Source organism: Crinia signifera, chromosome 8 (genome assembly GCF_055691185.1).
Source record: "Crinia signifera chromosome 8, ASM5569118v1, whole genome shotgun sequence".
NCBI lineage: Eukaryota > Metazoa > Chordata > Amphibia > Anura > Myobatrachidae > Crinia > Crinia signifera.
Genome location: NC_139224.1, coordinates 50,602,950 through 50,626,730, shown reverse-complemented (window position 1 = coordinate 50,626,730; position 23,781 = coordinate 50,602,950). Strand labels below are relative to the sequence as shown.

The following is a 23,781-nucleotide window of genomic DNA, read 5'->3' as shown; positions in this document are numbered from 1 at the left end:
TTGCAGGACCCCACAACTACAGAAGGGCTGAGTGTGGAACATTGGACTGAATTTTGTTAGGTTGACCACACATGTCAGCATGGAACAGGTTGTCAGAGTTAATAGGTCGACATGTAAACTGTAATCATCTGAAAATGTCAACACGGTCAAAGGATTGACATCAAAATAGTTAACAAGGAAATAGTTGACAAGTTTCTTTGGGTGGTAATTACCCTATTAAGCCACATGTACCCCATCATAGTCCAGAAGCATGAAAAAGTAAAATAAAAAGTGAAAAAAAAAAAAAAAAAACGCCTTGTGTCGACCGTTGTCATGTTGACCAATCAAACTGCCGATCTAATGCAAGTGGTTAACAAAGGATGAAGGACTGGTGGTTCTGGACCCAATAAACAAATCCTTAGAACAAAGCTGGGTTTATGCATTACCTTGAGAAGATCTATACATAGTTACTACTCATTCTGCACTGGTAATATAGGGGATATGTTCACTGTTACAGCCGTGAAAACAGGGCTTAAAGTAGTCATGCAGAGGTGGGGGAACTCATTTCTACATGCCATCTAATTATCCCCCTCCACTCCCCATTAGGCAGAGACAGGGCCAGTGGTAGGGTTTTTGGCATACCCCTGCAAACTAGAATGCTTTTCTGTAATATTTACTGTGTAGGGCCAATGTGGAGGAGAAAATGTTCCACCTCACCATTAGAGGTGGTGGAACTCAGTTCCAACTAGGGAAGCCAATCCCGGGGCATTTTTTCAATCCCGGGATTCGGGATTGAAAAATGCTCAATCCCGGGATTCCCGGGATCCCGGGATTGGCTTCCCTAATTTGAAAAAAAAAAACGCCCCGGCCACCCTGCACATTCACAGAACTTACATTTGCGGGTGCTGGGTGGGTGGGCGAGCGTGCAGATATTGCTGGGAGCCGGGTGGGCTGCAGGTATGTCCGCTGGGCGGGTGGGCAGCTTCAGCTGGGCGGGCGAGTGTACAGCTTCGGGTGGGCAGCTTCAGCTGGGCGGGTGGGTGGGCAGCTTCGGGTGGGCGGGTGGGCAGCTTCAGCTGGGCGGCTGGGTAGCTGTTCGGGTGGTCGCGTAGCTTGGCGGGTGGGAACAGCTACCCAGCCGCCCAGCTGAAGCTGCCCACCCGCCCACCCGAAGCTGCCCACCCACCCGCCCAGCTGAAGCTGCCCACCCGAAGCTGTACACTGGCCCGCCCAGCTGAAGCTGCCCACCCGCCCAGCGGACATACCTGCAGCCCACCCGGCTCCCAGCAATATCTGCACGCTCGCCCACCCACCCAGCACCCGCAAATGTAAGTTCTGTGAATGTGCAGGGTGGCTCCGCTGTGTGGCCTGCGCAGCGTGACAGCTGACCTCATCACGCTGCGCAGGCCGCACGCCGGGTATGGGAGAAGCCTGGCAGCGTCTGAGCGGGTGCTCAGACGCTGCCCGGCATTAGACTGCACATGTGCAGTCTAATCCCGAAATCCCGGGATTGGAATCTCCAATCCCGGGATTGAAATCCCGGCATTTTGGAGGCCAAATCCCGGGATCCCGCCGATCCCGATCCCGGGATTGGCCACCCTAGTTCCAACCCGTTCCCCCTCACTTAAACCCCTGTGTGAAAACATTTTGAGGATGCTTCAAGGACAATAGAATTTTACAAATATCAAAGGACAAGCAAAGAACAAAATGTATATTGCCTGGTTAAATATTGCTGGTAATTTTTAAGTTAATGTTAACAGGTGTGAAGAAATGTGACCTGGATAGCACAGACTAATCGCACACGCCATTTCTTATGGACAAGTTTGTCTAAAACACAAATCAATTTATTACTACAGCAAATAGTCATAGTCCAACCATGACTTGTTTGCAAGGTAGCAAAAACAATGATATATATAAAGGTACACTTTTAATCAAAGGCTTAATTACCATAGGTGCAGTGAGTGTAGCTGCTATGGGGCCCACAGCTGAAAGGGGCCCACAGCTGAAAGCGGCCCACCTTCCCTGTCAACGTAGCATGTGCTATCTTACATTTTTCACCATTGGGTGGTAAATAATAAACATATTAACTTTTCTCCTTATAAACGTTTGATATGGGGCCTACAAATATCTAATTATGCCACTGCCTTTTATCATATATAAACTACTGCAACACAAACAACTAAAGTGGTTGACAATAGCCAGCAGAATGTAAGACTTTCATGCGGTGCATTTACAATCATAAATGTTAACGTTATTTATCTTTATTGCAATTCATCCAAATACACTCTTTGCCGGTCCTTCCTTTGGCTTGTCAAAGGCCGTCTCTACTCCCGTCCTGTTCTGGCTGAACACAGATGGAGCTGCACATCCAGCTTGTTCTAGAAATGAATGAGGAGAAATGAATATCTGTAGAAGCTATCCACAAGAAAATGTAACTCCCTGAAGGCAATTTCCACCCAACATCAACTGGCCAAACAATTTATGCTACTGTATGCTAGAAGTTAGTCAACTTTCACCACTATGGTCTCAGGCCAGAATGTGGATTGAATAATGGTATAAGAGAGGAGTGGTCCCTTGTGTAGGCTCCATGCTGGCCCCGTCCTTTCTGGTAGTTAATACAAAGGACTCCAGGAACATGGCGCATGCACCGTGTTTCCGGGACATTTACTGTGCATGCACAAATCACTGGGAAAATGTCCACCACACCACTTTTTCATTGATTTATGCAGCTCTTCAGCTGGTGCTGGGCCAATGGAGCAGTATACATAATTATATAGGTGCAGGGTGTACGATGTGTGGTCTCACGTGAACCCAGAGGCCCATGTGCATCTTACAACCTGCACCCATTATAGATACGCCAGTGTGTTGAACCTAATTATATGAAATCAAAAAAGTTTATGCTCTCAAATATTTAAAAGCTATGGGGAACAGGGTTAGGACAGAGCTGGAATAAGGGCAACATGGGCCTGGCGCTGAAAATGTTCAAAGGCCTATACTTAAGTTAGGAGGAGAAGAGCCATGACCAATGCTGTGTGGGTGTGGTAAAATCCATGTGTGTCTTTACAATCCCACTCAGCCCCCAGGGCGGGATGTACTAAGGTTTTTTTTTTACATTTTCAAATGTAATAAGACCTGGCCGCCACATCTTCGCTGGGATTTTATGAAGCCTATGGGCTTCTATCGCTGCCCACCACAGACGCCGACCCCCCTCCCCATCATCTGTGAAACTCCTCCTCCCCTAGCAACAGGTCACAGCCGGATGTCCTTCTGACTGCAGGGGGAGGAGGCGGCGCAGGGGACAGCCGCTGGGCCAGGAATGTGACGGAAAACCCCCGCACACCACATCAAAGGTATCGCGGGGGCCTCCGTCGCCGCATTGCGATGCTAGTTGCATATGTTAGTACATATGCGCTAGCATCGCTGCGACGGCGAGGGCCGGCAATGTATTTTAATACATCCCGCCCCCAATGTCTACAAAAATATGTTAAAACTGTATTTCTATGGTAAAATTTCTGAAATCAAACATCTGGTGTACTGAAAATGTGGACAGAGCCATGTTACTTAAAATAATTGCAAGTACGCAGTAAGCATTATTGAGCAGTACACAACCTCTCTGCCCCCTAAGAACATCTGAATGCTTGGCAAAGCACGGTTCCGCAACAGAGGATGGCAAAGAGGCTGATTTATGCTAGCAGTCACCAGTGGCAAACACAAGTGCCGGTCCGAACAGCGTGTTCCGGCAGCATTTCAGCCTCTCTACAGCCTAGGACCAATTGGCTGGTGGGTGAGTAACTGATGGTAGTCACAAGGGCAGGTCCTAACACGTCTTTAGCCCAGCCTAAATTTTGTCAGCGTCCCAGCAATGGTAATTTTTGTGTGGTATTTTATAACAAAATTTAGGCTTCTGCTTCCAACAGAAAATAATTACTGATCAAGCTGAAATCTTTTACAAGTTTTATTAGCCCAAAGAGGCATTTTTTCACATTAGAATTTGATCGTCAAAGAAATGTTCCTACCCACCCTACTGTCCACCATCTTATCATGGCCTAACCCTAATCCGCCCAGGCAGTTGGCATGTCCATTGATGTTGGGATTTTGGCATTGACCTTCTGGCTGCATCCTGACAGCCGGGAAATTAACCACATCGGAAAATAGTTGTAATATGTAATATTGGCAAAGCACAAAAAGCTCTTAATATGGTTTTGGAGGAAGTCCTGGCATTCTAATGCAAAAGGTTTGTTTGCCTGTACTCACCACACTCTTTCATAACCTTGTATGTCTTGGATTTGATCGGAGTTTGTTTGCCGAGCATATTTTTTGCCCCTTTGAGATCTTCTTCCTTCATCGCTGGTCTCTTTTTTTTAATGGGTTCATCCTAGAAAATAAGTGTGAATCAACAAATATTCATCTGAAAATACCAAATCTCTAAATGTAATTCCTAACACCGTAATACGGCTCTCGAACAGCATTCTTAGCCCCTGAATTCTTGTTACAGCCCTCTTACAGTATAAAAACACAGTAGAAGTATAAATAGAAAATTGGATTAATCACACAAAAGTGCACAGAATTAATGTCAAATAGGACAGCCACTTTACATCTAGTCTCACAGAACCAATATACCAGATTTTCTATAGGGAAAAAAATGAACAAAAAGTTTCATGCAAGAAACAGTAAAAAAAAAAATATAGATATATTTTTATATAACATATTATGATAAGGAATATTCAAATGAGCATTGAGGTGTGGAGATTATGCATTTACAAGGTATTGCTTTGCCATCAGGTGGACACAGAGCCATCTCAATGTATGGGCTTACTAGGCGGCTGTCTGGGGCCAACAATTCTAGGGGCTTTTGAGCAGGGCTGTTGTTTCTTGGGAACACACACACACCCCAATGTGTTTAAGAAACCCCCCCCCCCCCCCCCCGTGCAGCCGGTACCTCCTGCTTTGCGGATCCCGGCTCCTGCTGCTTATAAAAAAAGTGACTTTCGGAAAATGGCTGCCCCCAAACAAAAGACAGTTTTTTTAAACAGGTTTTCCTATGGGGCAGCCATTTTCTGAAAGTCACTTTTTTCTATAAGCAGCAGGAGCCGGGATCCGCAACGCATTTCTTAAACACATTGGGGGGGGGGGGGGAGTTTACTTGTAAAACGCTGCCACACAGCGCAGGGTCCCTTTGGGGAATGTGAAATGAACGGTGGGGTCCCTGCGGCGCTAGTTCCGATCCGCCGCATGGACCCCGCAGCTCATTTCGCATTCCCCAAAGGGACCCTGCGCTGTGTGGCAGCGGGGACCCCCTGCCACCTGCACCCGCACCCCCACCCCTGGACAGGACCGAGCTGCCAGGGGACCCCCCTCCCCTGGTACCTTGGCAGCTCGGTCCTCCCGACCAGTGTGGGGTCCTAAATACAGTTTCAGACCGCAAAAAAAAAAAACGGGTCTGAAACGGGTAGTACCCTGCTTTTTTTTACAGTTTCCAAAAAACGTTTTTTTGGAAACGGTAAAATCACTCTGCACCTTTCAGACCGCACAAATTACCGTTTTAAAATCGTTAAAAATCGGCAAAATACTGTTTTTTTTGTGCGGTCTGAAAGGGGCATAACTGTGCATTCTACCTTATTCCTTAAAAACTTTAGTTGAGAGGGAGAACAGAAAGAAGATACAAGGTGGGGGAAGAAAATATTATAGAAGAAATACACAGAGGAATAAAGATTCTTTAGAGCACTAGCATTTTCCTACTATCTTCAGTTGAAAAACTTCCCAACAGAGGCAAATCACCTGACTTCCTGCCTACTCATAGTCTTACAACTCCTCCCCTGTCCCTTGTTGGCTATTCCTTCACTCATCAGATCACCTTAGCAACCATGCTACTTAAAGTGACAGCATCTCAGAACCCTTCAGTGGTTTATGTCACCTCTTTGTTCAATCAGCCTTCGTTTTTCTCTCTCTTCTCATCCAGTTGAATGTGGCCTTGTTAACTATATTCATCCTTTTAAAAATCTTGCCAATTCAAAGTCTAAATTATGATGACAGACTCTTCAAGATATAAATAAATTTTCTCATGAGATTATGTTGGCGAACTCTTACTACGTCATTTTTATTGCCATTTCTTCATCTTTATCTGCTGCTCTGACCTGTTAACTATGCGTAAGCCGTGTACACACGGCTGCGATAGGGGCTGATATCGCTGGTGATAGGGTTACCAACTCATCCCTTTAATTCGGGACACATATTAATTACACAGGTTCTGTGGCTGACTTCAAGACTCCATTTCACCTGGTTTTAATCAGCCACAGAACCTGTGCAATTAATATGTGTCCCGAATTAAATGGATGAATTGGTAACCCTAGCTGGTGACCCAAGTTCCAGTGATGGGAGTGAGCCCCAGCAATAAATCGCCGGGTGCACGCTCCCGTTTTCAGCCCCGTTCTAATCGCTGGTCGCAGGAGCATGTTCCTGCGACCAGCGATCACTACGGGGGAAAAACGGGAGCGCGCACCCGGCGATATATCGCCAGTGCACACTCCCATCGCGGGCAGTATGGTCGCTGAGCGACCATATTGCCCGCGATAATAGACAAAATCACATGAGACTTTGCACAAGAGGTCAGAGGCTGAGAGGGTTCTGCTGAGCTCTGCTTGGTGGAGCTCATCACATGCGGTACTTGTTTAGTTTCACGACGGCCGATATATCGGATGCGATATTGGCCGATCCGATGCGATTTTTTATCTGTTTATAACCCCACTATCCACTACGAATGGAGTTGATTTTATATAGCCCAAAGCGTGGCAAGCTCTGCGAGGGGACGCGGATTACTGCGCTCGCCACATGATATAAAATCAACTCCATGCGTAGTGGATAGTGGGGTTAAGAACAGGTAAAAAAAATCACATCGGATTGCATCGGATCGGCCAATATGGCATCCGATATATCGGCCGCCGTGAAACTAAGCAAGTACCTCACATGCTTTTCAGGCCCATGGAGGACAGCAGTGGCCCTTCGCGCCTCCCCCCCCACCGCCGCGATGCCAGCGCATATGTACTAACATATGGCATCGCGGTGCGGTAACTGAGCCCCCCCGCGATACCTGTACTCTGGTCTGCGAGGGGTCTCTGTCACCTCCCAGCCGGCTTCTGATGCCTACGCGCCGGGGACAGCTAAGCAGGCTGTCCCCAGCGCCTTCTCCTCCCCCCTGCAGCCGGAAGGACGTCCGGCTGCGTTGATAGGGGGAGGAAGGGCTTACCTTCCGGGGTCCAGGAGGACCTGCAAGAAGGTAAGCCCAAGGGAGGGGGGAAAGGGGGGGGGTCGGCGATGTGGCGGGCGGTGAAAAGAAGCCCATAGACTTCTATAGGGTATCGCCACCCAAAGGTGGCGATACCCTGCCCTGCGATATCGCTGCGAACGGGTTTTAGTACATAGGAAAATGCGGTAAAACGGGGGTTTTACCGCATTTTCCCTTTAGTACATCTCGCCCCATGGGAGGGTTTTAAATCAGAGACAGCACTGAGCCTGTGAATCCAACCCCCCTGCAGTTACCCATTGACCAAGTTTATACTGCCTTTACTCTGTGTTTTGACAGTGTAATATTCTCCCGTGCAGTTTGCGGCCAGTAATGACAAGTGAGAGGGGTCCCCCTTGTCTAAAGTGTCCTGGGCCCCCCGAAGGCTTAATCCGGCCCTGCCCCCCATACACACACTTGTTCATAATTGGCTGAAAACTTGATAATGGCACATAGGCTACCCCACGTTACCACCAGATTGATTAAACTGGTAGGCCTTCTTGACTGTCCAAATCTGATCTACGCTTAGTACAATGTTATGGCATTACACTTGGAGTGGACAGATCCCAGCACTGGAGGAAAGAATTTGTATTCTTTAAACCATCAATAATATCACACACACTGGTTATAAAAAGGTGAATAAGCCCAACATTATGATGTGTTACTACATAAGACCATAATGGATGCCTTGTGAGTATACATTTCAATTAAATCCATGGTGCCATGCTGCAACACAGATTTTTTTTTTTTAAAGACAAGGAATGGGAGAAACCTTAATAACCATTGTATTACTACTAATGGAATATAGTCAGGCTCCTGATACTCAGATGCCCAAGGTAGATATTTGGGTTAGAGTATAGGTTCAAAAGAGAGAAGAATTGCACTGTGGATGCACACCTAAAGATATTTCAGTTAGGAATGGTTAGGGTTAGAGGTAGGTTTAAAATACTTACTGCCTAGATGTTATCCTTGTCTTACAACTGTCCTTTGCTCCCTACATTCAATCGGTTTCCAATGCCGCTGCCCACTGACTGAGCACTGGAGGCGAGTCAGCCGCAGCGCCGGTGGGGCCATGGCAGAGATGACAAATTCCCCCACTGATTCAATTGACTGTACACAGAGCCAGCTATTGGCTACTGTGTACAGGATAGGTGGGCTGAAGGGCGTGCTAGGGTGGCCTGGGATGCGTCAGAGCTAAGGGAAGCAGCAGTGTATGCTGGTCTCTCTTCCTCTCTCCTGCTTACACCAACAAACATCTCTACAATTACTGCATTTCAAAATATCCCCTAGCTCAATAGGTATGGGACTGACCCTATTCAGGTCGACATGCATTGGGTCAACTACTGAAGGTTGACAGGGCATAGGTCGACAGGGTTGGAAGGGTGACACAAGCATTAGGTCGACAATAGCAAAGTTGACAGTCAAAAGGTCGACATGATTTATAAAAAAATTTGGCCCCAACTGTCAAAATAGTCAACATGGACACCGTCAAAGTGTACTGCGTCTCCACGCATGGATTGCTGAGCTTGCCATGCTTCGGGCACGGTGCGTCGCTGCGCTCGGCACACTATTTTTCTCTCCCACCACATCTTCGTGGATGGTAAGGCATGCAATACCATCTGTCGGCACATGTCGGCTCAAAAGAAACATCTCAAAAACTCATGTCCAGCTTTTGACTGTCGACTTGCCATTGTTGACCGAAGGCTTGTATCAATCTTCTAACCCCGTCGACTTTACCAAATGTCAACCTATTTCAGGTGTCGACCTAAGCCCTGCCGACCTTCAGTTGTCGAGCCAATGCTTGATGACATAAATAGGGTCAACCTAGTGACCATATCCTGCTCAATGTCTCTGATCTGCACAAGATCTAGGTCTCATCCACACCATAGAACTACATTCCTGAGTGATTGAATAGGTTGTGTGAATTGGCAGAGAACCTCTGCAATCTGGCTGGACCAATCTACAATAGGTAGCACTTGTATTTGTGTATCAATGCCCGTTTCCCTACAGATTGTAAATTCTTACCTCTTTGACTTTCATCCCCAAGTTTTGTATTATTACTATTGTATTTAAAATTGTAAAGCACAGCAGAATATGTTGGCATTATATAAGTAAGGCCGGCCACACACTTGTGTGACTTTTCCCCGCCCCCTTCAACCGCCTGGTACCTTTTTGTGACATGACTCATGTAGTCTTTTTGCATGCGATACATCGGAAGCAATCCCTGCCCTGCTCAAAAGCAATCCAACAGATGACTTGTGCAGCTGGTACGACTCGCAGGCTCCAGTGCGATGTGCATGGGACTGGGCATTGCATGAACCTGCTGTTAATCTCATGCAATTGATCTCCGCTATCGCATGCAGATGTTGCTGCATCGTGCTGCTGCATTTTAGGTAGGCAGGTGATTTGTGTGGAATTATTGGAGTTGAATTACTGGGGGGGAGGGGTGTAAATGTGTTTGTCCTTTTGTAGGGGCCAATGTGTTTCTATACTGTGGGGGCCAATGTACTATTGATGGGACCAATGTGATTCTACTGCTGTGGGTGCCACCATGTTTGTTTAATCACTGTGGGGGCCACTTTGTTTAATCATTGTGGGGGCAACTCTGTGTGTGTTTTTCCCACATGTGAAACTCATGGTATGCCTTGGCAATTTTAAAGTCTTGTCGGTGAGCTGCGAGTTGAAAATCGGGAGATATATTGCTAGCAATACATTGCTAGCAATACATTGCTGAGCAATATATTGCCCAGTGTCTCCTTTTCATCAGCGACCAGAGATGGTCACTGATGAAAGGGATCCTCTGCCGGCGGTGCCGCAGAGGTAATTAGCTGGTCGCAGGAGCAAGATCCTGCGACCAGAGATTACAATGGGGCTGAAAACGGGAGCGCGCACCTGGCGATTTATCGCGGGGGCACACTTCCATCACTGGCAATATGGTCGCCTGCGACCATATTCCCAGCGATTATAGCCCCTATCACCCCCGTGTGTACACAGCTTAACTTAATCTGTTCACAAATTTGGTGGTAGATCCCCCCCATGTGTTGTACATAAGTAATATTTTAAAACACTAAAAAATTTATATCAGCAAGCTGTAAAGTGCTGAGCAACAAATCCCACCAGTGTAATCTTCCAATAGAACCAAATATTAAAATTGTATTGTACGTTCAAGGTGGTGGAATCAAAATACAATTTCGAATTACATAATGAGATCATCCGACATGAGTGACTGTATTATAAACACAGGCAGAGAAAACTTCATGTGTTAGGATAACAGAAACCACTCACCCTTTACTTAGGCATTATGGCATGCTACAGTAATTTAGATGGGGAGGGGGTGAGGTCATAATTTTAACCCACCAGAGCTGGTAAGAAGCTACTCACTATACTCCCAGCAACGTTGGTATTTGGATAAAGATCAAGACATTTAGATGTCACATCACTGAGAAATAAGAGTGACAAAGACAAGAGTTTCTAATTTAGAACACTGAGTCACAGGGTCACCTTGGGAAGGTCTGTTTCATATGAGTATAAAACATACTTGCTGACTTTTGTCAGAGTAGCATGGGGAGGGCCGAATTGGGGGAGGGGCTAAAATTATACGAAATGACGCGATTCGCGTCATTTTAGACCCGCCCCTCTCCACGGACCCGCGAAAACCGGTAATTTTGTGCAGCATGGAAGAGGGGTGCGGGGGCTGCCTGGCCAATGCTGGAGGATTGCCCACCTTCCTGGGGGGTCAGGAGGGGGACCCGATTCTGGGAGGGTAGGCAAGCCTGGTATAGAAAGGACTCAATGTACCATAGCTGAAATGATGGTATCCCCAAAGATATACAGAATTAGCGTCATGAAAACAAGTGCACGGAAGTTGTTTAAAGTGTTTCAACCGCAATGCTTAGGTTTTAGAATAAAAGGCAAACTCCTCCTCCCCCTAGCAATGCAGCCGGAGGTCCTGCCAAGTGCAGGGGGAGAAGGAGGCGCCGGGGACAGCCTGCTTAGAATTTCCGGCGTGGGGGGAGTGAGGAGAGCCCAGGGAGGTGACGGAGACCTCAGTCACCGAATTGCGTTGTTGATCGCATGTATTAGTACATATGCAATCAACATCAATGCGAGGGGCGGTAATGTATTTTAATACATCCTGCCCATAGAGGATTATTTAGACCAGATCGAATTACAGGCCGGACAATTATCGATAGACTGCGCATGCATACGGATCCTAATACACATGCGCAAGGCCATCGTGCTATTTTTTTTTATCGCTGGCTGCACACGAGTTGATTGACAGGAAACCGGCGTTTGTGGGTGGTAACTGACCATTTTCTGGGAGGGTCAGGGAAACCACAGGCTTTCCCAGGCGTTTGAGCAGATGGTGTGTGACGTCAGCTCCAGAACCAATCCATCTGCAACTATCACAGGCCTCAAGTAAGTCCTGGGCTACGCACAGACTGCACACACTGTGCGTAGTGGTTGCGAAAGGATTTTCAACTGATCGCCGCTCCTGGTACTTTTTACAAGTGCATATCAATTGTGCATATCAATTTGCAGACTTGCACAGGGTGGGATTGGCTGACTGCAGGGCTCCACACTTTAGCAGCTGTGCAATCAGGTCTGAATAACCCCCAAATTCATTTCTTGGTGAATAAAGGAATGACTATAAATAGATATACATACAGATATATATCTAGATCTATCTATCTAGATCTATCTATCTATCTATCTATCTATCTATCTAGATCTATCTATCTATCTATCTATCTATCTATCTAGATCTATCTATCTATCGAGAGAGAGAGAGCGAGAGAGAGAATACACACATACATATAAATATGCATACACAGTGGCGTAAGTTTGTCCCAGTTGCCTGGAGGCAAGACAAATATTGGTGCCCCCCAAATAGCTCAATCAGTAAGGTGTCTATCTCCAGTAAGACAGGTAATGGGTTCTATTACAAGGTGTGACAATTGCAAAAATGATGTTAGAAGGGGGAGTCAGCCACAGAAATTATGTTGACAGCTTTCAATTAACGGATTCAAACTCACAGGGGAGGAGAGGTGCCTTGGGAGCAGGAGCTCGGCGGTAGATAACTCCATTGCCTCCCCGAGTTACAAAAATCCCTTATTCACCAGCACTTAAAAATATGACAAACAAAACAGTCTATAAGGGCATCTCAAACAGTATTTGTGGGAGGCAAGTGGGACAGTGGTAAAATAGGGCCAGCAACCCACAAGAAGAATTTATAGTACAATTTACACTTTAAAGTATTATGTAAAACAGGAACAAACTTTAAAAATAAATGTAAGATATAAATATGACTGCTGACAACTGACTGCTGGTAACTTGCCCAACACTCTAGAATCCCAGAAGTTATACGAGCTTCCCAAAAGCAGAGTCCTAGTGAATTTCCAATCTATTTTACTATGAAAAATGTAACCCACAATGCTGTTAGCAATACGGTGCTTACCGCAGGTTGGGACATCTCTAATCTTCTCAGTTGATAAAAAGCATCAGCACAAATCCTGGGAGAGAGTTCTGAGCCCAATGCTTAACAGCTGCATCTATATATGTAAGAAGGGGGTGACGTGGGGAGTGGGTGTCTCACCAGATTACACAGACACTGCCTAACACAGTGACTCGATGCTATGTTTTATTCTGATACATGACTCCAGTGCAAAGAATCTAAGCAACTGTTCTTTACACTGGAACATGTTACAGCAGTTGCCATATTTATAACAGAACACAACATCACTTCCATTATAACATAGAAGATGGGCTCCCTAAGGCACCGTTAACGGATCTGTAAAACATCTCCCTTCTCTATGTGCAGCTGTAAGTAACATTGTTGATAATCTTTCAGATTTTATGTAAACTCTTTTAAAACAAATGAGGGTAGCCTCTTTAATTAGATTTTTGTTTTGACATTGGGCAGTTGCAAGTGTTGTTTGGCTGTCATATAATATCAGTATGTACAAACAATGCAATCTAGAACTCTCCGGAGTTTGTTTCCTAAGATAGGGGTTCTATTTCAGATGGGATGTTGCCAGGGGCAACCAATAAGTTAATTTTATATTGTAGAGGGTGAAAAATAAATGAGCACATTCTGATTTGTTGCCCATAGCAACATCCAATCCTCAATAGAACTCGCATCTTAGTACATTTACCCCTCAGAATTCAAGAGTACGTTAGCAATCACTTTCCTTTTATTACCGAGAGTGTGCTGGAGAAGTCATTGTTGATACACGTGTGGCAGAGCCTTTTTTGGGGCGTGTGTACGTACAACATAGCTCGTAATGACATCAACATGCCCTTGCTAAATTTTGCCCCCATGTGTAAACACCTTATTACCACCCAGCTACAGTACCCCCTTGTGTCAACAACTGGATTGCATTTGACTCTGCAGAGCTCATACTAAAGCGGTTGTCCGATGTCCTCCCGATGCTATGTTTTATTCTGATACATGACACCAGTGCAAAGAATCTGGGGCAGTCCCGACAGTCGGCCTTCTCTGCGCACACCCCCCAAAGGGCGTCTCTACGCAGTTCTTAACCCAACCTACTGTAGATTGACACTGCATCCATTCCAAAAGCAAGAGAGCACTTGCCAGTGATCCAGTTAGAAACATCAAGTGAAAAACTTGTGTCAACCTTTTTTCCTGTCAACCTTTTGATAATGGCGGCCTAGTGCATATCAACCTTTTTGCACGTGTCAAACTTTTTATTGTCTAACAATAGTGGTTGACCTAATAATCCAAACCTCACAGTACTTATTGGACCCAGTTCAGTGATGGTTTTGTTCCCAACATTCCATGGACAGAACTGACTCAAGCAGTGAATCATCTGGTCACTGCTAACTCCAAAGGCCAGTAGTCACGTCTTATTTTAGCTCTCTCTGCTGCTTTTAAGCGTTTCAGCCAATAGGCCTTTTTCCAGGTTTCGATACCCTGAAGCCCCGCACTAAGGCCAGGCAGAGTGATACCTCGCTGGCCTTATTCCTGTTGAGATACTCAGGACTTGACATTGGCACAACAATTTAGTTTTCATTCAATAAAATGAATTACTTTTAGACAACATTGATTCATTTCCCATTCTTTATAATACACATCCACTAAACAACACAAAGGGTGAGCGCTAAGGGCCATATTCTAGTTCACTCTTTCTGACAAAATCGTTCTTCGATGGACAAAACCATGTGCACTGCAGGGGGTGCAGAGAGAATTAGATTTGGGTGGAGTTTTACTTCAAAGTGAGATCTATATTGCAGTGTAAAAATAAAGCAGTCAGTATTTACCCTGCACAGAAACAAAATAACTCACCCAAATCTAATTCTATCTGCACATGTTACATCTGCCCCCCTGCAGTGCACATGGTTTTGTCCATCTAAGAAGGATTTTGTCAGAAAGAGTGAACTAGAATAAGGCCCTAAGTGTATCTTTTCTTCTTAGGTGTCATCCATGACTATGAACGAGCTTTTGTTTCCCATATTAAATACATCTCAAGATCATGTTAGAAGCATCTTAAAAAAAAAAAAAACACAACATATACAAAATACAGTCGCAACCTTACAAAATACACTGCAAAACCGCTAATCCGTATTCTTCTCATCTCCCGCACTGATATTGAAATAGTCTCCGTATACTGCCGCTGTGGCGCTGAGTTTCTTTACCTGGTTATAGGCTCCTGTCAAACTATAATCTACTCTAGTCTGGGTGGGGGGAATGCACAGGCTGTCACTATATCATCTTGAAATACTGACACTGCCTGGACGTCACATTATCAATGGCTATATCACACACAGCTTGGCAGCCATTGATGATGATGATTACCATGTATGGCTGTGTGTGGTACAAATTTTGTACCACACACAGCCATAAATGGTAATAATCATCATCATCAATGGCTGCCAGGCTGTGTACCGTACTAGCAGGATATATCATCAATTTCTGGGGGTACAGTGTGTATTGCAATTATAGAATTTCCTTTCTTTCAAATCAAGGGTGTATTGGTATTTACCATGCATATTAGAAGTAAGCGCAATGTAAGCAGACATTTCCACATCAATCACAGAGGTGACCTGTAAAGTGATGACCTTCACCACCCTACTTTTTTTAAATGAATTATACTACCTGTGGGATACCGATGTGAAATCTCATCTAGAAGTTACTACACTATTTTGTTCTATTCTGTTTTCTTGCATGATAACATGGACAAGTTAACGCACAGGATGAAAAGGATTATTATACGGACATTTACATAAAAGACATCCGATACGAACTTTATTACTATGACAGAAGTTGTAAGATGTAACCTTTTTTACAAACTCATTTATGTATCTCAACTAGAGGGGGGTGGGGGGGGGGGGGTGGGGTGGGGTGTGTGTGTGTGTATGTATATATATATATATATATATATATATATATATATATATATATATATATATATACACATACATACATACATACATTTTGGTCATTAATTGGTGTATAGTCAATATGTTTAAATGATATTGATGCTTTCTGCCTGAGCCGTCACAGGGAACTTGGAAAATAAGTTAGAAATTCAATAAAATAAAATGTCTACTTGTCATAAAATGCATTTACTTAAATCATATTAATATTATTAATTGTTATTATTATTATTATTAATAGAAAAATATGTGTTCGTTACCACCACTTGAGATGAAATAATAATAATAAAAAAAATCCCCTCAATACCTTTATGGGTGTAAGCACAACAGCGGGCCTTTGGTAATGGCTAAAGACACAACACACCCCAAACCCTAGCTGTTTCGACACAAAAGAGACTTCTTCAGGAGTATTGATCATTTTTAATGGAAAAGGGCAGCAATCACATTGATTCACTGGCAAAAAAGTTAAGCTTTTTTGTTCAGCTGTAGCTTCAAATACAGTAAAGTTCCACTGTGGCCCTTATTCAGATCTGATCGCAGTCAGTGGTGTAGCTAGGTGCCATGGTGCCCGGAGCAAGGGCATATTTCGCGCGCGCCCCCCCCCCCCCCCCGGTAATGAATTGGGGGCGTGGCTAACTGAATCTGCAGCGCTATACAAGAACCTGTAGTGGAATCTGCTGCGCTATATAAGACACTGTGACGGAATCTGCTGCGCTATATAAGACACTGTAACGGCATCTGCTGCGTATATAAGACACTGTAACGGCATCTGCTGCGTATATAAGACACTGTAACGGAATCTGCTGCGTATATAAGACGCTGTAACGAAATCTGCTGCACAATATAAGGTGCTATAACGGAATCTGCTGCGCTATATAAGACACTGTAACGGAATCTGCTGCGCTATACAAGACACTGTAACGTAATCTGCTGCGCTATACAAGACACTGACGGAATCTGCTGCGCTATATAAGACACTGACGGAATCTGCTGCGCTATATAAGACACTGACGGAATCTGCTGCACTATATAAGACACTGACAGAATCTGCCGCGCTATATAAGATGCTGACAGCTGTAAATAAAGCTACGGATTATACTTACAATAATTCCTTTTCTTCGGAATACTTCATGGCAGCCGGACAATGGGTTCATCCCTCTCTCCCCTCTTATTCAGACAGGTAGTTTTTCCCTAGGACACTCCCCTTCTCCCACCTGTACATTAGCCAGCACCTTCCCCTTCTTTTGACATGTCTCCGCCACCGATCCTAGGGAAAAACACAAACATGGGTGGGTAATAATATAGGCTGCCATGAAGTATTCAGAAGAAAAGGAATTATCGTAAGTATAATCTGTAGCTTTCTTCTTCTTACTTCATGGCAGCCGGACAATGGGATATACCAAAGCAGTAGGGTGGGCTACAATACCTTAGATCAAGGCCTGATGTAGAACTCTGCTCCCAAAAGATTCTTCAGACACATCCAATGCATAATGTTTTGCAAAGGTATGTATGGATGACCATGTCGCAGCCTGGCATATGTCTTTGACCGAGACGTTAGCCTCTCTTGCCCAGGAAGTTGCCATTGCTCTAGCCGAGTGTGCCTTCATACCTTCTGGAACTTGCCGGCCAACTTTCCTGTACGTGAAACAAATTACTTCTTTGAGCCACCTGGAGATAGTTTGTTTCGAAGGAGCGAATCCTTTCTTCGCCCCTTGCGGAATCACAAACAATGACTTCGTTTTCCTGAAGCTTGCTGTTCGATCCAAATAAATTTTTATTGTCCTAACCATGTCCAGCTTATGAAGATCTTCTCTTCTACTGGTTGGATTTGGGAAAAAACAAGGTAAAACAATGTCTTGACTCATATGAAAAGAAGAAACAACCTTCGGCAAAAAGGAAGGTCTGGTCCTCAGGACTACTTTGTCCGGAAATAACTTAAGATAGGGTTCGAAGCATCACAAAGCATGTAGCTCCCCCACTCGTCTTGCTGACGTGATGGCCACCAGGAACACCACTTTCCATGTGAGAAATTTCAGTTTAGACCTCTCGCATGGTTCAAATGGAGTTGACATGAGACCATTTAATACTAGATTGAGATCCCACTGAGGGACTAGCGAAGATCCTCCAGATTCTGTAATATATGTTCGACGACACCCTTTTTCTTGCCTGCAGAAGTATGTCGATTACAACTGGTGACAAACCCTTGTCCGTTAACTGCTTCCTTTCAAACTCCACGCCGCTAAACGTAACTTCTGTGGGTCTTGACATACTACTGGTCCCTGCGTCAGTAGATCGTGCGATACTGGAAGAAACCATGGCTCTGCCACCGCCATGCTTTCCACCATCGGGAACCAGGACCTCCTGGGCCAATATGGAAGAATGGCTATCGCCTGAACTCTCTCTGACCTGATTTTCCACAGGACTTTGTGAAGGAGTGGGAAAGGTGGACATATGTACACTAGAGTGAACTCCCACCTTTGAGACAGAGCGTCCACACCTTCTGACCCTTGCGCCGGGAATCTGGAAAAAAAATGAGGAGCCTTCGAATTTTCTGGAGTCGCCATGAGGTCTATTTGGGGTTGCCCGAATCAGCGAACTATTTGCTGGAAAACAGAGTCCTTTAGCTCCCATTCCCCTGGTAATACCTGATTTCGGCTCAGGAAGTCTGCCAGCTGATTTTCTTCTCCTGGCACATGTAGTGCCGAGATGGACAAGAGATGCTCTTCTGCCCAGACCATGACCGACCGAATTTCTTCCAACAGTGGGCGACTTCTTTTCCCCCCTTGTTTGTTGATATACGCAACTGTGGCTATATTGTCTGAAAAGACTTGCAGATGGGACCCCGCTATCTCGGTGCTGAAAGCTCTTATGGCCATATGCACTGCTCGGAGTTCTCTGATTTGATGACAGATCTGACTCTTGAATGGACCAAATACCTTGGGTAGTTTTGCCTAAACAATGTGCTCCCCACCCGGTGGCACTTGCGTCCGTTGTCAATACTACGTACTGCGGACTTGATAGGGACATTGTTCTGGATGCCAGATACCTGCTTTGCCACCAACGCAGGGATAGGACCACTGGACGGGGTAACATGATGTAGCGGTCCAACGAGACCTAATTTTTGGTATAACGGAGAAGGTGCCACTGTAACGTTCTCATATGCCATCTGGCCCACGGAACTACCTCCACTGTCTACGCCATCATCCCTAGAAGACTTATTGCCAGCCTTAACGGAACCTTCTGACTCATTTGAATAGCAGTCACAAGATCTTGGATTTTGCTGCATCTCTGACTGGTCAGAGTGACTTCGAATTCTACTGTGTTTATGACGACGCCCAGGTACTGAATAGTTTGCGTAGATGACTCTTGCTCCAGTTGATCAACCACCCGTGATCCTGTAGAAAATGGACGACTGTTTCTGCGTCTCGAACGGCTTCTGCCTTTGACCTTGCTGAGATGAGTAGATCGTCCAGGTAAGCCCATATTGCTATATTTCTCTTTCTCAGGCATTCCATCATGACAACTAGCACTTTTGTAAATACCCTTGGTGAGGACGTAAGGCCAAAGGGAAGGCAGGTAAACTGAAAATGGTTTCCTTTGACGCAGAACCTGAAAAAATTTCTGTCTGGTGTACATATAGGTACATGAAAATAAGCGTTCTTTAGGTCTAATGAGACAAGGTAGTCGTCTCTCCTTAGTCCCATCAGTATAGACCTGGTTGTCTCCATATGAAACTTGCGTTTCCAGATTCTGGCGTTGAAGTCCCTTAAATCTAAAATTGTTCTGAATCCTCCAGAACTTTTTGTCACTACAAATAGGCGAGAGTAAAACCCTAGGCCTTCCTCCGTCTCTGGAACAGTCTCTACCGCTCCCGACTCCACCAGATCCTTTATGCTTGAGACCAAAGCCTCTTGCTCCACACCTGAAACTGGGAGTTGTGAAACTAAAAAATTTTCCCGTCTGGGTTTTGAAAGGAATTCTAACCGATACCCCGTGGACACTACTTCTAGTACCCAAGTGTCTTGAACCGTTTGCTCCCACACGTGGGCAAACTGAAACAGTCTTCCGGCAACCTGGATACTCTCCACGGGACACGGTTTGTCACTGTTTTTTATCGCCTCTTTTAACCGTCTGTCGGAAGAATGCCCTGGAGATCCCCGAGATATATCTCTCCCGAAATGGCCTCCCAGGCCTATAGGACCTGGCCAGCCTGAAATTTTGCCTGGGGAAATAATTAGAGCCCCTTCCCCTTTTATCCTGGGGAAGTCTAACCGATTTACCCCCTGACATCCTCTGTATCATCTGGTCTAGTTTACTGCCAAAGAGGAACTCGCCCTCGAACGGCAGAGTAGCCAGGTTTTTTTTAGAGTGGGAGTCTGCAGCCCAGGACTTAAGCCACAGGGCCCTCCTCGCCACTACTCCAGATGTCAACGCTTTAGCTGAATAATCCAGCATGTCTAACGATGCCTCACAGATGTAGTCGATGGCAAGCTGAATCTGGGCCAGACTACTAATAATCTGTTCTCTGGCGACACGCTCCTGCAGATCCTCCTGTAAGGATGCACACCAGATTCTGAGAGCTCTTGCTGACGAGGCTATGGCCACACCTGATTTAATGGAGGTTGAACTGGAGATATGAAGCCTTTTCAATGCACTCTCCATGCGTTTGTCCATAGCATCTTTAAGAGAGGCACCGTCCTCCAGAGGAATTGTTGTCCTAGTGGTGACCTCGGATACTGCTGCATCTATTTTGGGAATATTGCACCATTTTAGGAACTCCACATCCTCTATAGGGTACATTCTTTCTGCCCTCTTAACGGAACCAATACGTTTATCTGTATTGGCCCATTCCTTAGTGAGTATCTCTTTAACAACCTTATGAACGGGAAAACACCTTCCCTTTCTGGATCTGTCCTCGAATAATGCATCATATTCAGTCTTGACCGGCTACTTATAGTTTAATGTCTTATAAAAGTCTTTAAGGACAATTTCCACAAGCTCCAAATTGAATGAGCGCTCCTCCTCGACTAGCTCGCCGGACTCAGCACCAGAGGCTCCAGACCCCATATCATCATCAGTGTCTGCAGCAGCAGGTATCACATCACATTCCTGGTCCAAACTGGTCTGAGACCTGGACCTTTTACCTTTGAGATACGGTACCAATGCTAGCAGCAGCATCCTTTAAACAGCCCTTACACATGGATTTTTCACCAGTGAAAACTTTATCACATCCAATGCAGGTTTTATTAATATGCTTCTTCTTAGCAAGCTTCTTCTTAGTCACCACAGGCACACTAAAATTGAACAGATAATAATCACTAACTAAGCTACATAAAACCTAAGATAAGATAACCAGTCCTCAAAGAGGACTTACCTGGGCAGCAATGCAGAAACTTTCTGAGAGGCTTCCTCTGCGTCCATGTTTGACACAAGGTGCTGCAGCACAACCTTGATCTCGGCACAACTTTAGGAAGCGCCTATTACACCGACCAGGCGCATTAAAAAGGCTACTTCCGCCCCCTTTGCATTTCCAGGCCGGCGCCAGGCAACGTGCGCGTCATCTGCCGACGCTGGAACGCACGCCGGCCTAACTTCCGGCCAGGCGAGACGCATACGCCGGCCTATTGCGCGTCATCCAAAGGGGACGCGCTGGAACGCACGCTGGATAGTGCTCCCGGCCAGGCGCCGGCCTAGTGCACGTCATCCACGCACAGACGTCATTGAATCGCACAGACTTCTGCTGGATGTACAGCGTGATCCCTCAGGCGGACACACGCTGCCACAGGGAGCCCCCGCCAGGAATGCTGACCCCGGGAACCGGCTAATGGCTCCCGCCACTCACAAGGGGCATAGTGCCTAGGAGTCCACGCCACCGGCTAGGACATATTCAGGGAACCAGGGAACCGGTACCACCATCCCTATGCTGCCCAGGACTGGCAGCATAACGCCTACCAGTAAGTAAGAAAACAATAAACCTACACTACCCTGTCTAGCTTCTTAAGAGACAGGAAAAAGACTGAAGGCATGAAGGCATGGGGGAAGGTGCTGGCTAATGTACAGGTTCGGAGAAGGGGAGTGTCCTAGGGAAAAACTACCTGTCTGAATAAGAGGGGAGAGAGGGATGAACCCATTGTCCGGCTGCCATTAAGTAAGAAGAAGAAATATATATATATTATATATACTGTACAGCACAGCAGGGCAGCAGCAGAAGCCAGAGAGATTCACTTCCCCTCCTCCTCTGGGCCCCACAAATCCCCCATCATTAATTAGCTTAAAAAAAAAAAAAAAAAAAAAGAAATCCACCTTGAATAATGAGAACAGGGCGGCAGCAGAAAACCTTCTCCTCCTCCAGGCTACAGCCAGCGAGTGACAGGAGACTCTGGGAGGAGTCTGGAGTGCTGCTGCGCTGCCCGGGAAGCTGGACCGAGCAGCAGCAATTTAGAGAGGACAGAGTGAGTCAGCCGCCAGGACGGTGCGCTTGGCGACAGGGACCGCCGGGTGAGCAGAGCAGGAGGCAGGCGCTGCGCACACTGCCCCTGTTAGTACTATTTTAGTATTAGTATTTATTTTATAGTATGATCCTTGTGCGGGGATCATTTGCGGAGGGGGGGGGGGGGGGCGCTCCGGCGGCGCCAGTCGACCAATCCGCGCCCAGAGCATGAGCTCCAGTGGCTCCTCCCTCCCTATGCCTCTGATCGCAGTACACATATGTTCTCAAAATGGACAACACCATGGGCACTGCAGGTGCGGCAGATGTAACATGTGCAGAGAGAGTTAGATTTGGGTGGGGGGTGTTGAAACTGAAATCTAAATTGCAGTGTAAAAATAATGCAGCCAGTATTTACCCTATACAGAAACAAAATAACTCACATATATATGAAAGAGTTAGATTTGTGTCACATCTGCCCCCCCCCCCCCCCTCCCCGCAGTGCACATGGTTTTGCCCATTTTGAGAACAAATTTGTACTGTGATCAGATCTGAATAAGGGCCTGTTTGTAAAAGCTGCTCTACTGTTGCAATGGTAATATATAAGGTGATGCCACGAAGCTGGCTGCCGCTGGAGTGAGAATGGAGCCAGTCTGACGCTGGCAGCATTCCATTTCTGTTGTATAAAGTGCTGCAGAAGCAACGAGGAGACACGTCAGGAAGGAACTTGCGTCTCCTCATAGTCTCTCTGGCTACAGTGCTTTTCTTCAGATATACACCTTTTATACTGCATACTTCAGGTGAAAGATTGGTGTATAGCAAACGTTTTTTAGCTATAATTTGCACTGTAACACAAATAAAGAAGTTAAAATCTTTAGAAGTAAGAGAACCCCTTTTAAATAAAATAGAAAACCATTGTCCTGTAGAACACAGAATGGAGTCTTAAAATTGTTTGCATTGCAATTTATGGTTAATATAGTGAATGAAGGTCTATAAAGGTGCATACACACGGGGGCGATTTTGTACAATATCGCGGGAAATATGGTCGCTATGCGACCATATTGCCCACGATTGGAGTTTGCACCGGCGATATATCGCCGGGTGCACTCTCCCATTTTTGCCCCTGTGGTGATCGCTGGTCGCAGGAACATGCTCCTGCGACCAGCTGATTAACACTGCCGGGCTCCCCCCGGCAGTTTCTTTTTCATCAGCGACCATCTCTGGTCGCTGATGAAAAGGAGAAACTGAGCAATATATTGCTCAGCCATATATTGCTAGCAATATATGGCTGAGCAATATATCTCCCCCGTGTGTACGGGGCTTTAGGGTTATCAGCATTCAATGGTGCTCCATATGTTGTGAACTCAATGAAGTATTGTAACATAACTGCCTTCAGCAGGCAATGCTCTGCAATGGTGTGCCATATCTGCACACTTGTCTGCTATGTGGAATATGGAATTGGTAACTAGGGGCCAAGAGGCAGGTAAACTCAATTAGGTGTTGGGGGGGGGGGGGGGGGGGTGTGTGTGTGTGAAGAATTTGGGATAATGCTTCAATAATGAGGAATGAGGGCAGTCCAAAACTGACTTAATTTGTGTATCTTTTTGGGCAATATATCAAATGGAAGGTTAACTGTCTGCTTGGCTTAAGTGGCAGGGTATTTTATCATGCTGCAAAGCCGTCCTTTTGGCTGGGCCTC

The 23,781-nt window shown here is 45.8% G+C and overlaps 1 protein-coding gene across 3 annotated transcripts in view; it reads right to left on the bottom strand.

The window, feature by feature from the left end:
- Positions 1 to 2,224: 2,224 nt before the first annotated feature.
- LOC146026024 (musculoskeletal embryonic nuclear protein 1-like) overlaps positions 2,225 to 23,781 on the bottom strand; it is a 48,517-nt gene continuing 26,960 nt past the window's right edge. The window contains exons 9-11 of one of the 3 annotated variants that reach the window (XM_083156340.1): positions 5,758 to 5,769; positions 4,234 to 4,354; positions 2,225 to 2,357 (exon numbers count right to left, since the gene is read on the bottom strand). In XM_083156340.1, coding sequence (XP_083012466.1) covers positions 2,251 to 2,357; positions 4,234 to 4,354; positions 5,758 to 5,769 — 240 coding nt within the window. In that variant the 3' untranslated portion in view covers positions 2,225 to 2,250. Of the gene's footprint in view, positions 2,358 to 4,233; positions 4,355 to 5,757; positions 5,770 to 12,716; positions 12,873 to 23,781 lie in introns of those variants that run through there. The other 2 variants (XM_083156339.1, XM_083156338.1) reach the window with 2 other exon arrangements.